Source organism: Propithecus coquereli, unplaced genomic scaffold, assembly GCF_000956105.1.
Source record: "Propithecus coquereli isolate 6110/MARCELLA unplaced genomic scaffold, Pcoq_1.0 Scaffold249, whole genome shotgun sequence".
NCBI classification, from domain to species: domain Eukaryota; kingdom Metazoa; phylum Chordata; class Mammalia; order Primates; family Indriidae; genus Propithecus; species Propithecus coquereli.
The window spans coordinates 738,086-752,133 of record NW_012148052.1 but is presented as its reverse complement, the minus strand read 5'-3'; the positions used below and the strand labels follow the sequence as shown (position 1 = coordinate 752,133).

At 42.7% G+C, this 14,048-nt stretch overlaps 2 protein-coding genes and 1 pseudogene across 4 annotated transcripts in view; all 3 read right to left on the bottom strand.

Moving 5' to 3' along the window:
- Window positions 1-14,048, bottom strand: part of ZMYND12 (zinc finger, MYND-type containing 12) — a 33,368-nt gene that overhangs the window by 9,285 nt on the left and 10,035 nt on the right. The window contains exons 2-3 of one of the 2 annotated variants that reach the window (XM_012646766.1): window positions 8,110-8,251; window positions 6,696-6,867 (exon numbers count right to left, since the gene is read on the bottom strand). In XM_012646766.1, coding sequence (XP_012502220.1) covers window positions 6,696-6,867; window positions 8,110-8,251 — 314 coding nt within the window. The remainder of the gene's footprint in view (window positions 1-6,695; window positions 6,868-8,109; window positions 8,252-14,048) is intronic. The other variant, XM_012646767.1, reaches the window with a different exon arrangement.
- LOC105812349 (transcription elongation factor B polypeptide 2) lies at window positions 10,843-11,295 on the bottom strand. The gene has a single exon (XM_012646768.1). It carries the CDS (start codon window positions 11,264-11,266, stop codon window positions 10,910-10,912), a length of 357 nt encoding a protein of 118 aa, XP_012502222.1. The 5' UTR covers window positions 11,267-11,295; the 3' UTR covers window positions 10,843-10,909.
- LOC105812253 lies at window positions 13,555-13,934 on the bottom strand (annotated as a pseudogene). The gene has a single exon (XR_001137604.1). The product of XR_001137604.1 is annotated as a transcription elongation factor B polypeptide 2 pseudogene (transcript).

The following is a 14,048-nucleotide window of genomic DNA, read 5'->3' as shown; positions in this document are numbered from 1 at the left end:
ATATAGAGAGAGAGAGAGAGAGATATGCATATTTAATACATTTTAAGTCTCAAGAATATCTGAATATTAGGGATAAAGGTGACTTCTTTTCTCTTGCCTTCTACATCACTTAGTAACCAGGTGTTGTCCATTCTACCTTCTAAGAACCAGACTTGATTCTGGTTTTCATCAGTGCTTGATTCACAAAATGAATCAAAGTGCAACGTGAAAACAAGTGTATTTATAGTATAAGTGCAATGACTGAAACATAAGGTTTGGAAGTGACAGAGAATAGGAAATGTTTAATTCTACATGGATGGGGTGGAGAGGGACAATGAAGTGGGCAACAGAGTCTGAGCTGGGTTTTGAAGATGAATAGGAGTTTTCCAGATGGTTAAGCACATCCCAGGCAGTGGTAAGAGCATATGCAATATCATGGAGATATGAAATAGTGTGCTATGTTTGAAGGACTATACGCAGTCATCCCTCAGTATCCACAGGCGACTGATTCCAGGACCCCTCAAGGATACCAAAATCTGAGGATGTTCAAGTCCATGATATAAAATGGCATAGTATTTGCATGTAACCTATGCACGTCCTCCCACAGACTTTAAATCATCTCTAGATTGCTTATAATACCTAATACAATGATACAATGTAAATGATATGCAAATAGTTGTTATACTGTATTGTTTTTTATTTGTATTATTTTTATTGTTGTGTTTGTTTCTGTTTTTATTATCTTTGAGTTGCGGTTGGTTTTATCCACCAATGCAGAACCTGCGGACGGAAGGCTACTGCACTGATCTGCAATGCCGGAGCACAAAGTGTGAAGGGCGGAGTGGCAGAAAATGAGGCAAAAGAGGTGGGCAGGGGGAAGGTCATGGAGGGCTTAGTAAGTCACGCCAAGGAACCTGATGCATATGGATAAAAATTAGAGGATTTTCAGAAAGGGAGAGAGAATTGGATTTAGATTTAGAAAGATCCTCTGGAGCCAATGTGGAGGAGGGACCAGAGGGGAAGAAGAAAGGCAGAAGACTCACTAGAAGACTTTTGAAATGGTTCAGGCAAGCACTGATAAGAGCCAGCACCAAGGCAGTGAATGGAGCTGGAGAAGGTTCGAGAGAGGCGTGTAGGAGGCAGGATGGATAACACGTGAACAACAACTAAGTGACGCAGAAGGCAAGAGAAAAGAAAGTCACCTTTATTCTAATATTCAGATACTCTTGACACTTAAAACTTTGTCTATAAAGATAGGTAACAGCTTTCTGCCTACCTGCTTGCCTCCCAGGGAGGTTGTCAGAACTGACTAGAAAACCACTGTGCAGCATGCAGCAGAGGAGGAGGCACGCTCTGGGGTGAAGCCTTCGTGTGAAGGATGCTGCAGCAAAAAGGGCACCGATGAAGGGTCAAGAGATGAGCACTAAACCCCTCATAAATCAATCTTTTGCTCTTCTTCGTCCTTCCTCTCAGCCCTAGTTCATATGCAAGCATTCTTTTATTCTAGTTGTAATCCTCCATCGCTGAATTAAAGGAGAGATGAAGAGGAAGCAGTCTACAACAAGCAAGTAACTTGGCTTGATTGAAGGTCAAAGTGCAAACAAAATGGGAAAATACTAAATTGGAAGGAAGAGGCTTCTCTCAAATCCTGGCTTGTGTGAACGTGGCAAAAGTCACATCTTTCATCCAGCCTTTGTCTATAAAGTAGGAGGTTTAGACTGAAGTTCTCTCAAATTTGAAGAAGCAAATGACTTTTAGCTAAGATTGTTTAGGTAGGGAAAAAATGGTAGAGGGCATTGACAAATATTGGAAATTTAAATTTTTCACCGTCACTTTCTCACTCGAGGAGGCAATGCCATAGAAGGAAGGCCCCTGGGCCGAGCAGAACCAGCATCTAAATAAGCATCAGTCCCAAGAGGAAAGGTCTTCTTAGGAAGATAAACTAGGAAGCTGCAAATTCAGAGCAGGATGGGGTAAGGTGAGAAGAAGGGGCTGCTACTGGCCCGTTAGTTCTCAATCAGAACGAAGATTGTGCCCAGCGAGTGGGTAAGTTGAGGCCTGCCGCTTATATGCAGAGCCTGCCTGCAGGGGCCTGTGGATGAAGTGGAAGTAGCAGAGATGGGAAGTTGCCGAAGGAAGGGAGGCTATGCCTTAGGGTGACTTTAATAGTATATGGAATCAAGAACAGACAGCCACGTAAGGGCCAGTGGCATTTGTCTAAAGGGTGAGGTGACAGACTTACACTGGGCTAGTGGCAGATATGAGACACATTACGGGGGAAGATTTTGTGGCAGTTGGTGATGAAAGGAAAGGAACACAGAATAACAGCAGTGACAGCTGAGCCAATGGTTCTGGCTGTGATGTGCCCAGAGGAGGAAGAGGGAATCAGCATTTCCTGAGGGCCTGCTGTTGGCCACATCCTGTGCTAGTCTATTTGCGTCAGCAATTTAAAAGTTCCCCCGCAGCCCTGTGAAATAATGATCAGATGGTGAATTTGCAGAGCAGAAAACTTCATTCATTCTTTCAACCGTATGTGTACCTAATGGAGTCTCTATCACCGTGCTAGATGCGCTGTGTACACCGAGACACGATTCCTGGCCTCAAGGCACTTACAATCAAGCGAGGTAGGTATACAATAAATAGCAAAGCAAGAAGGGCTGTGAAGGAAATGAACAGAACACAGGGACCAAGAAAAAGTGGGAAGAAACCTACTTTGGACAATTAGGGAAGGTGACATTTAAGCAGGCACCTGAGGGCTGAACAAAAGCCAGCCATGTGTGAGGGAGAAAAGAGCATTCCAGGCAGAAGGAATGGTATGTGCAAGAGCCCCGAGGTAAGGAAGAGCTTGGTGCATAGGATCACCTAACCAGTAAAGAAAGAGCTGGGAAACTTGAACCCAGGTTCTCTTGCTTCCAAAGCCTGGACGACAGTGGGGGAGATGAGTAGGGTGGCTCCCCCTTGAAGTGTTACTGAAAATGTCATTTCTAATTGATTAAAATTCTAAAGTTTTACTTAAAAAAAAAGAAAGAAAGAAAGAAAAAAGAAAAGGCTGAGTATCTGATATTTTTCCACTCTAGTCTGCAGGAATCTCTAGGATAGGAAAGAAGCAAGTGCACAAGGGATGTGATTTATTTAGACTTTCAAGAAGGTTGGAAAGGTTTTAAATCAATAACTGGAGGTATAGTGAAATCTTCCATTTAGACAGCACTTTCCGGCTTTCAAAGCACTTTCATGTTCACGAAACATGAACTCATGCAGTCCTCAAAACAATCCTGTGAAAAGGACAGTTTCAACAAAGGCTTACATAGCACTCCTTAGGCGTCAGGGACCGTGAGATTATTTTTTGAGTACCTTCTCTGTGCTAAGTACTGGGCTGGCTGTGAAAACATCTGTGATGAGTAAGAATAGGCGCACATCCGTTCTCCCTGAGCTTACAGTCTAGTGGAGGAAAGAGACATTAATCAAATAATCTCATCAATGAATATGTAATTATTAATGGAGTAAGTGCCCAGAACAAAGGAAGTGGTTTCTAAGTGAGTGCATAAAAAAAGAGACCCTACCTGATTCGAGGGCTTGGAAAAGGCTTCTAGACCAGGGAGTAGTAACCCCTGAGCTGAGGCCTGAAGGATGATTAGGAGTTAATTAGGTGAAGGGGAGAGGAGGAGAAGTGGAGACAATGGCTAGGGAAAAGCCCTCCAGAACAAAGAAGCATCATCATGCTTCTGAGGGTTGAGAGAAGGCTGGTGTCACTGGAAGGGAGAGAGAAAAAGAATTCTAGAGAGACAAGCAGAAAGAATTGAGGTGAGAGAATTTGCTAAGGGCTAGAATAAGGAAGGCCTCCTAGGTTGCTTTCGGAATTTCGTCTTTATTTAGGAGAGTGATTTTTTTTTTTTTTGGAGGCAGGGGAGATACGGTCTTTCTCTGTTGCGTGGGCTAGCATGCAGTGGCATCATCATAGCTCACAGCAACCTCAAACTCCTGGGCCCTAGTGATCCTCCTCCCTCAGCCTCCCAAGTATCTGGGACTACAGGTGCTCGCACCACGCCCGGCTAATTTTTCTATTTTTTGTAGAGACGGGGTCTCACTCTTGCTCAGGATGGTCTTAAATTCCTGGCCTCAAGCAATCCTCCTGCCTTGGCCCCGCAGAGTGCTGGGATTACAGGTGTGAGCCACTACGCCTGGCCTAGGAGAGTGATTTCGTCATATTTTTATGTGGAGACCAGATTAGAGGGAAGCCAGGAGAGATGTGGGGAGACCAGTTAGCTGGTAGTGGTCCTGATGAAAGATGATGGGACTTAGGCTAGGTTGACTTTTCCAAAATCTCATAGCTAGTCAGTGTCAGAGATAAATAGAACCTGGGCTATATTTCCTTGTCCAGTGCTCTTCCTGTTAGTTTGGAAGAAAAACAGTCTGAAATGAGATATCAGAGCTGAGCGGGATGAGCAGGGCGTTCCTGCAGGTAAATGGCCTGGTATGAGGAGTCAGAGCCCAAACAAGTGAGAAGAGGCAGCCCAGATGGGGAGTCAGAGCCCATGGAGGGAGAGGAGGTATCTGCAAGGGGGAAAGGATAGGGATGGAGATGGGGATTGGTTCACACAGGGTAACTGATTAAATATATAAATACGTGAATAAAAATGGAAAATAAATTAATGTCAGAGAAGGGAGCTACAAATATGGAATGGGTGAAGATTAGATTGAATCCTGTGGTGTTGTACTGGATTTGGATAAACCTTTACAAACTCATGGTCATACATATATACATACATATATATCTGTATATATATGTGTCTATAGAAATAAATATGGACGTAACGTGTGTGTATACATACGTGCATTATTATAGTCACACTTATTCCCTAACTGTCCACTGAGAGGGCCTGGAAGCAGCAGTTCCCCAACAGCAATGAGTACATCTAGTGCACAGCTCCCAGCTTCTGAATTTCATTTTCCACTGAAAGAAATCAGGGTTCCTTGGAGGTATGTTCCAGAAAGCAGGAAAGTGATCAAAGAGTAATGGGGTTATGTCAAAGAGATACAGAAGCTAGTGTGAGTCAGGGCTGCCACTGGCCAAATCAGGGATAGTTTGAGCATCAAATTAATCATAACAGATTTAAACTTATTGAATAAAATAGGAAACCAAGAGTCTATATTGATATAAATAAATAAATACATTGAAAATGTGATGAAGAATGGGATATTTCAAATTACCTCCCCATGAAATTAAAATTAAAATTATTAATTGCAGAGGGAAGAAACAGTAACATTACAGAGAAGAAGCCTGGCAGAGACCACCTTAATAAAGTAACTAAAATGAACATCATCAGTAATGGAAAAAATTGGAAACATGTGCCAACTTACAGGACGGGACGAGAACACAGCATCACCTGTATACCATTCCTGCCAAAAATCCATAACCTGAGTCCAGTCATGAGAAAACATCAGACAAACCCAAGTTGAAAGATGTTTTATAAAATAATTGTCCTGTAATCTTGAAAAGCATCAAGGTCATAAAAGTCAAGGAAAAATTGAGAAACTATTCCAGAATGAAGACTAAAAACACATGACAACAAAAGGAAAAGCGTGATTCTGAACTGTATAGGTTTGCTATAATGATGTTATTGGGAAAAGTGGAGAAACTTGAATGGGGTCTTCTCAGTAGATGACAGGAGATGAGCTAGTATTGTGGTAATGAAGAGAATGTCTTCGGAGGAACCACACACTGAAGTAGTCCAGGGACAGGGCATCAGATAAGCAACTTACTCTCAGGGAGCTCAGGGGGAAAAAGTTCTTTTTAGAAGTTTCATTTTAAAAAAAAAAAAAAATGGTGGCTATAAAAAAAATGATGTATAAAGTGGTAGCATAGTGCCTAAAACACCATAGATGCTTAAGAAGGCTAATTCCTCTCAAAATGCTAATTTTCCTTTTGTAGTAGCCACCATGTATTGCTATGTATATGCTAAGCCTGCACTCCCCACTCTCAGAAATACCTCTCCCATGTATGGCCATACCACCCTGAATGCGTCCAATCTCATCTGATCTTGGAAGCTAAGCAGGGTTGGGCCTGGTTAGTACGTGGATGGGAGAAATACCTCTCCCACCTATAGGAGTGGGTCTATTAATATATCTCTGAACTATGTGACTCTGACCCCAGGGAACAAAGGTAGACACCACACTCAAGCTGGGTCAATGAGATTCTGTCTTCTAGAAATTTGTAATTGGAAATCAGATGCTAATTAATTTCTATTACCTTGAGCCTAGAGGACATTTAAGAACTGCATCTGACATTCTGGGGTAGCTGTCTTTTGCAGTGAGCACAGGGCAGGAAAATATGGTCTGTAGAAAGGGAAAATGAAGCAGATACCCAGGGAGAAGCAGGGATAAGGGACAGCCCAAGAGAGAAAAACTGAGAGCACCAGCCACTGTTCCTTACAGTATTCAAATTCTACTCCTTTATGAAGCCTCAACCCCCTTAGGCTACTCCAGCACCCTAATAAATGTCCTCCTTTTGTGTAGGCCAGCTTGAGTGGATTTCTGTCCGTGGTAGCCAAAAGTCTGTAACATCTTGTTCCCCACCTTATGCCAAATTTTATAGCAACTCTGCTCTTCCAAACGAGGTATCTTAATGCCACTGTTAAGGCTGGACTCTTTGGTCACTGGTATGACCCAACCTAGCATTTTTTAAAGGTTCCGGGGGGTCTTAATTCAGTTTCACTCACCAAGGCTAGCCTCAGCCAGCAGCAAGTACGCAGGCACAAGCTCTACTGAACTCAGGCCATGCACGTTTATGCGGAAGCGTAGGGAATGCAAAGCTGCCGGGACAGCATCTTCATGCTTTCCTTCAAAGAGATATTTCTGGGCTACCGTGTAGCAGAATTCAATCAAATGCTTCTGTGGAAGAGAGAAATAGACCATCTGAGAGAGTCTAAAGGTAAAAGGCAAAGGTAGGTATAGATACTTCTGGAGATAAGGCCAACACCTACACGGTGAGCCTGCCTGTATTAAGACAGACAGGAGACTCCCAAAATAGGTGACACAAAAAGGCAGACTCTAGACTGTGAGTTCCTCAAGGTTCAGGAACCTATGTCTTTTCATCTTAGTTCAGTGCTTGACATATCTGAATGCTTAATATAAAGTTATTAGATGAATAAATGAGCATTATTCCTAGAGTTCTAATAAAACTTTAGCAGAGCTATCATGTCTCAGGATGATCTAAAACTTTCTGCCTTCCTATTTGAGTTAATTTTGAGAGGAACATCTCATTTTTCCTTTTGGAATTAATCTGCTTAGCTAATATCAGAAACAACTTTAACTCTGCATTGTTCTAAGGCTACTGTCAAAGTTTCATAACACTAAAATTGATACATTTGGTGTTTTGAGATTTATGGCTTGTAAGGGACACATTTTTTTAGATTAATTGAGTTGCTATTAATACCATAATAATACGGGCTAGTTTTGCTAATCTCCTTTATTTACTAACTAGCATATTCGTGAATCATTTTTAAACCTCCCATTTGTGGCGAGGCTTTTATTACAGCAGTTGGCATATGTGGATGTTATGGGCTGAATTGTGTCCCCTGCCAAATTGATGTGTTGAAGCCCTAGTCCCCAGTCCCTCAGAACGTCACTGTATTTGGAGATACGGCCATTAAGGGGGTGATTAAGTTAAAATGAGGCCGTTGGGGTAGACCCTAACCTGATGTGACTGGTGTCTTTATAAGAAGAGGAAATTGGACACACAAGGAGAGCCCAGGGATGTGTGCACACAGGGGACCACGTGAGGACACAGCAAGAAGGCAGACATCTGCAAGCCAGGAAGAGAGCCCCAGAAGAAACCAAACCAGCTGACCCCTTGATCTGGGATTTTCCAGCCTCCAGGATTGTGAGGAAATAATTTTCTGTTGTTTGAGCCACCCAGTCTGTAGTATTTGTTATGGCAGTCCTAGCAAACTAATATAGTGAGTATTGAGTAAATATGTGGAAAACAACTGACAGAATGGTTATCAAGGACATAAAACAAAGTCTCTGCTCTCAACAAGGTTACAATTTAGTGATCTCGACACAGTTCAACCCTCGTCCTGGGTAGTTTCACCGCACCCGTGGTTAACTCTGGAACCGTCCCGTAGGCCTCACCTGCCGCTGCTGCAGCTGGTGCAGGCCATGCTGCCGTTCTTCCTCTGAATTGTAGAAGGGCATGGAAGTGCGCAGCGGAATCAGGAGCTGGCATATCTTCTCATGGATACTGCCCCAGTCAGCTCTTTGATGCACCACACCACTGATAATGAAAACATGGACTTCGTTTTCTTTATCTTTGGCCTAAGACTCTATTGACCCTCCTAGTGGCCTAGCCCTAGACTTTTACCAGCAAAGTAAGCCAAACACACACCAGGCAGGGACCCCAAAGCCATTTCTCAGACTCAAACCTCTTTTCTTTCATGTGGTTATTTGACGGTGTGAAAACCGTGTTGGGGTTGGGGAGGGGTGGTGGGAGGACGTCATTTCTGCAGGTGCATGTTCACATTCCAAAGTCACACAGGGATGCTGGGGCTATTGTGCTTAACTAATAACAACAAAGACAACTTCAACTTCAATGTTCTAACATCATTTTCGAGATGTCTGAACACCAAAGCTGATGGATTCGAGGGTCTTTTTCTTGGATAAGAGCAAGAAATTTACACCTGATGAGGTTCTAGGAGACTCTTTGCACCACGTTGCCTGGCTCCAAAGAGCACCACTAGTACTGTCTTCTGTGCTCCATGGGGACCATTCACATAGAAAGCACTGTGAATGGCCCCTAACCCCAGAGGTGCAGCAGGTGGTCTTGCAAGTAATTATTTAATGCTTTGAAAACAAGGCAAGATTTGTTATTTCCTTTTTAAAGGTAAGAAAGCATAGGTGTGGAGAGATTAAGGAGTTACTCTAAGCCTGTACTCCAAAGCCAACATATTTTTAGCCCTCCATAAGAGGCACTGTGACAGTTTGGTTCACTGCTATTCTGTTGTACATGCATATTTAGTTTAGTTTCTTTGTTTGTTTTAAAGATGGGGTTTTGCTCTGTCACCCAGGCTGGAGTATAGTGGTGCAATCATAGCTCACTGTAACATTAAACTCCTGGGCTCAAGCAATCTTCCCACCTCAGTCTCCCAAGTAACTAGGACTATAGGTGCACACCACCGTGCCTGGCTAATTTTATTTATTTGTTTATTTATTTATTTATTGCTTTAAGACAGGGTCTCACTCTGTCACCCAGGCTAGAGTGCAGTGGCATTGTCATAGCTCACTACAACCTCAAACTCCTAGGCTCAAATGATCCTGCTGCCTCAGTCCCCCGAATAGCCGGGACTATGGGCATGTATCATCATGCCTGGCTAATTTTTTCTATTTTTTTGGTAGAGACGGGAGTCTTGCTCTTGCTCCAGCTAATCTTGAACTCCTGAGCTCAAGCGATCCTCCTGCCTCAGCCTCCCAGAGTGCTAGGGTTACAGGCGTGAGCCACCACGTCTGGCCTCACTTTCTTCATAGTGTTCTCTGATGCACAAAGTTTTTAATTTTGGTAGTGTCCAACTAATTTGTTTTTTCTTTAGTTCCGTACAGAGCAAGGCCTCTGGCCCCCTAAAGATTTGCTGAAAAATCACTGACATTTGGCAGATGAGTTAATAGGAGAAATGACACAGAAATTTATTTAATGTGTATACATGGGAGCCTTCAGAATGAAGACCTAAAGATACAGGGGAAATTGTCCATTTTTATATTTAGGTTCAACCAAGTATGGAAAGCCATGTAGAAATGTGATTGGACAAAAAGGGTGTAATCTAATGCTAATAGATTGAATGGGGAAACCTAGTAAGGCCTGTCTGTCTAGATTCTTCTTGGTCTCTCTGAGCACACATTCCTTCCTTCTGGGTGTGGGGCAGGACCCTCTCTGGAATGGGGGTCTTATAACCTACAGTTAAACTAGGTAGGTCAGATAATTTCTTTATGGCCAGTTTTTATACAGAATAATTTTAGGTTTTATGGCTGGCTTTTGGGTAAAGGGTTCTGGCCTTTATGACCCACCTAAGGAAGAGGGATTCTAGTTTCTCTGGCTAGCCTCAGGGAAGAATGGGACTGAGAGGCAGGAAGACAGGAGAAGGTCAGAGAAAAACTTTTGCTTCTGAGGTCTTCATTTTGGGGTTTTGTTTTCTGAGCCCTATAGAGGCTTGTGTTTTTGATGTCATAACTAAGAAACTGTTGCCTAATCCAAGATCATGTGGATGTACAGCTCTGTTTCCTTCTAAAAGTTTTATATTTTTAGCTCTTTCTGTATAGGGTTAATTTTTGTATATGATGTAAGGTGGGGTCCAATTCCATTTTTTTTCTTTTGCATGTAGATATCCCATTATCTTGGCACTATTTGTTAAGGGATTATTTTTTTCCCCATGGAATTGTCTTGGCACCTCTGTTGAAAATCAATTAACTATCGACGTATAGGCTTATTTCTGGACTCTCAATTCCATTCTCTTGACCTATATATCCATCCTTATGCCAGTATAACACTATGTTTGTAACTTTAGCTTTATAGTTAAGTTTTGAAATTGAGAAGCGTGAGTCCTCTGATTTTGTTCTTTTTCAAGATTGTTTTGGCTATTTGTTGGTCCTTGGCATTTCCATGAGTTTTAGGGTCAGCATGTCCATTTCTGCAAAAATGGCAGCTGGAAGTTTGACAGGGATTGCATTGCATCTGTAGATCAATTTGGGGGAATGTTGCTATCTTAACATATCAAGTCTTCCAATCTATGAATACAGAGTATCTTTCCATTTAGTTAGGTCTTCTTTAATTTCTTTCAACAATGCTTTGTAGTTTTCAGTCTTATACTTTTTTTTTTTGACACCCAAATCTCTTTTATTGGGAGGGGGGGAGGGAATGGGCCTCTTGGGGGCGGGCCAGGGGTCCTCACTGCACGGCTTGTTCATTGGCGCTGCTTCCCGAGTCCTGGGGCTTCATCACGTCTGGCAGCTCCGGCGGGCTGGAGAAGGGCTCGATGCGCAGCGCTTCAAAGGCATCATCTGCCCTGAAGGCCAGCCCCACTGTGGCTGGGGCCTGTGGCCGTGCCGTTTGGCTAGTGAAGCCACACTCGCCCAGTGTCTTGCCATCATCCAGGAGCTGGTCGTCCTTGTACAGCCGCTGCTCGTCGGGCGGCCGCTTGAGGATGCCCTCGACGATGCGCTTCAGTTCGAACACGGTGCTCGACTCCTTGGCGTCCGTGAAGATGGTGGTCTTGTGGCGCCGGATCATGAGGAACACATCCATCTCGGCGGCTGCCTCTCCCCTCGACGCCCAGTCTTATACTTTTTAGGTTAAATGAATTCTTAAGAATTTTTTTTTTTTTTTTGCTACTATAAAGGGAATGGCTTTCTTTCTTTTTTTTTTTTTTTGAGACAGAGTCTCACTCTGTTGCCCGGGCTAGAGTGCCATGGCGTCAGCCTAGCTCACAGCAACCTCAAACTCCTGGGCAGTGATCCTCCTGCCTCAGCCTCCTAAGTAGCTGGGACTACAGGCGTGCGCCACCATGGCCGGCTAATTTTTTCTATATATTTTTAGTTGTTTGGCCAATTTCTTTCTATTTTCTTTAGTAGAGATGGGGTCTCGCTCTTGCTCAAGCTGGTCTCTAACTCCTGAGCTCAAACGATCCTCACACCTTGGCCTCCCAGAGAGCTAGGATTACAGGCGTGAGCCACCGCACCCGGCTGGGAATGGCTTTCTTATTTTCAGTTTCGGATTGTTCATTGCTAGTATATAGAAATACATATAGTATATAGTATATAGAAATACAACTGATTTTTGCATATTGATCTTGTACCCTACAGCCTTACTACATTCATTTACTAGCTCTAATAATATTTTTGTCGGTGTATTAGGGTTCTCTATAGACAAATGTGTTAGTCGAGGTTGTCCAGAGAAACAGAAGCAATATTTATCTAGTTATAATGGAATTGCCTCACACAATTAGGGAGGCTGGAAGTCTCACAATCTGCTATCTGCCAGCTGGAGAAACAGGAAAGCCAGTGGTGTAATTCAGTGGAGTCTGAAGACCTGAGAACTTGGGTGGGATATGGGAGAAGATGCCTGTTAGTAAGTGCCAGAGTCCAAAGAACCAGGAGCTCCAGTATCTGACAGCAGGAGAATATGGATGTACTAGCACAAGAAAAGAGAGCGAATTTGCTCTTCTTCCACCTTTTTGTTTTCTTTGGGGGCCCTCAGTGGACTGGAGGATGCCCACCCACATTGGTGAGGGTGATCTTCTTACTTAAACAATTCAAATGCTAATCTCTTCTGGAAATACTCTCACAGACAACTCAGAAATAACATTTACCAGCTACCTGAGCACCCCTTAGCCCAGTCAAGTTGACAGATAAAATTAACTATCACAGTAAGGTCATGACATCTACAAATAGAGGTAGTTTTATTCCTTACTTTCCAATCTGCATGCCTTTTATTTTGTTGTCTTGCCTAATTGCCCTGACTAGAACCTCTAGTACAATGTTGAATAGAAGTGGTGAAAGTGATATACTTGTGGCATTACTGTTCCTAGGGAGCAAGGCTTTCAGTTTTGGGCCATTAAATATCATGTTAGGTAAGTATTTCTCTATGGGTTTTTCATAGATGCCCTTTATCAAGTTACCAAAGTTCCCTTCTATTCCTAGTTTAAGTGTCTTACCATAAAGATTATTGGATTTTGTCAAATGCTTTTTCTGCATCTATCGAGATGATCATATGGTTTTTTGTCCTTTATGCTATTAATATATTACGTTGATATTTATATGTTGACCCAACCTTCAATTACTGGAATAAATCCCACTTGGTCATGACATAAAATCCTTTCTATATGCTGCTGGATTTGGTTTGCTAGTATTTTGTTGAGGATTTTTGCATCTATATTCATAAGGGACAGTGGTCTGTAGTCTTCTTCTGATGCCTTTGGTTCTGCTATCAGGTTAATACTGGCCTTACAGAATGAGTTAGGAATTGTTCTCTTTTCTTCTATTTTTTTGAAAGAGTTTGTGAATAATTGGTGTTAATCCTTCTTTAAACATTTGAAAGAACTCACCAGCAAATTCATCTGGTCCTGGGCTTTTCTTTGTGGGAAGTTATTTGATTACTAGGTAAATCTCTTTACTTGTTGTAGATCCATTCACATATTCTCCTTCTTAGGTCAGTTTTGGTAGTTTGTGTCTTTTAGGAATAAGTCCATTTCATCTAAGTTATCTAGTTTATTGGCACACAGTTGCTTAGTGTTCTCTTATAATATTTTATTTCTCCAAGGTTGGTAGTAATTCTCCCACTTTCATTCCTGATTTTAGTAATTTGAATCTTCTTTTCTTTCTTGGCCAGTCTAGCTAAAGGTTTGTCAATTTTGTTGATTTTTTTTAAGGAACAAATTTGTCTTTGTCGATTCTCTCTGTAGTTTCTCTATTCTCTATTTTGTTTATCTTTGCTTTAATCTTTAATATTTCCTTTATTTTGCTAGCTTGTGTCTACAACCAACACAGGGCTGTGCATAAAGGAATTGATGTATGTTTTAATTTACTCTTCTTTCTCTAGTTTCTTTCATTGGCGCTGCTTCCCGAGTCCTGGGGCTTCATCACGTCTGGCAGCTCCGGCGGGCTGGAGAAGGGCTCGATGCGCAGCGCTTCAAAGGCATCATCTGCCCTGAAGGCCAGCCCCACTGTGGCTGGGGCCTGTGGCCGTGCCGTTTGGCTAGTGAAGCCACACTCGCCCAGCGTCTTGCCATCATCCAGGAGCTGGTCGTCCTTGTACAGCCGCTGCTCGTCGGGCGGCCGCTTGAGGATGCCCTCGACGATGCGCTTCAGTTCGAACACGGTGCTCGACTCCTTGGCGTCCGTGAAGATGGTGGTCTTGTGGCGCCGGATCATGAGGAACACATCCATCTCGGCGGCTGCCTCTCCCCTCGACGCCCAGTCTTATACTTTTTAGGTTAAATGAATTCTTAAGAATTTTTTTTTTTTTTTTGCTACTATAAAGGGAATGGCTTTCTTTCTTTTTTTTTTTTTTTGAGACAGAGTCTCACTCT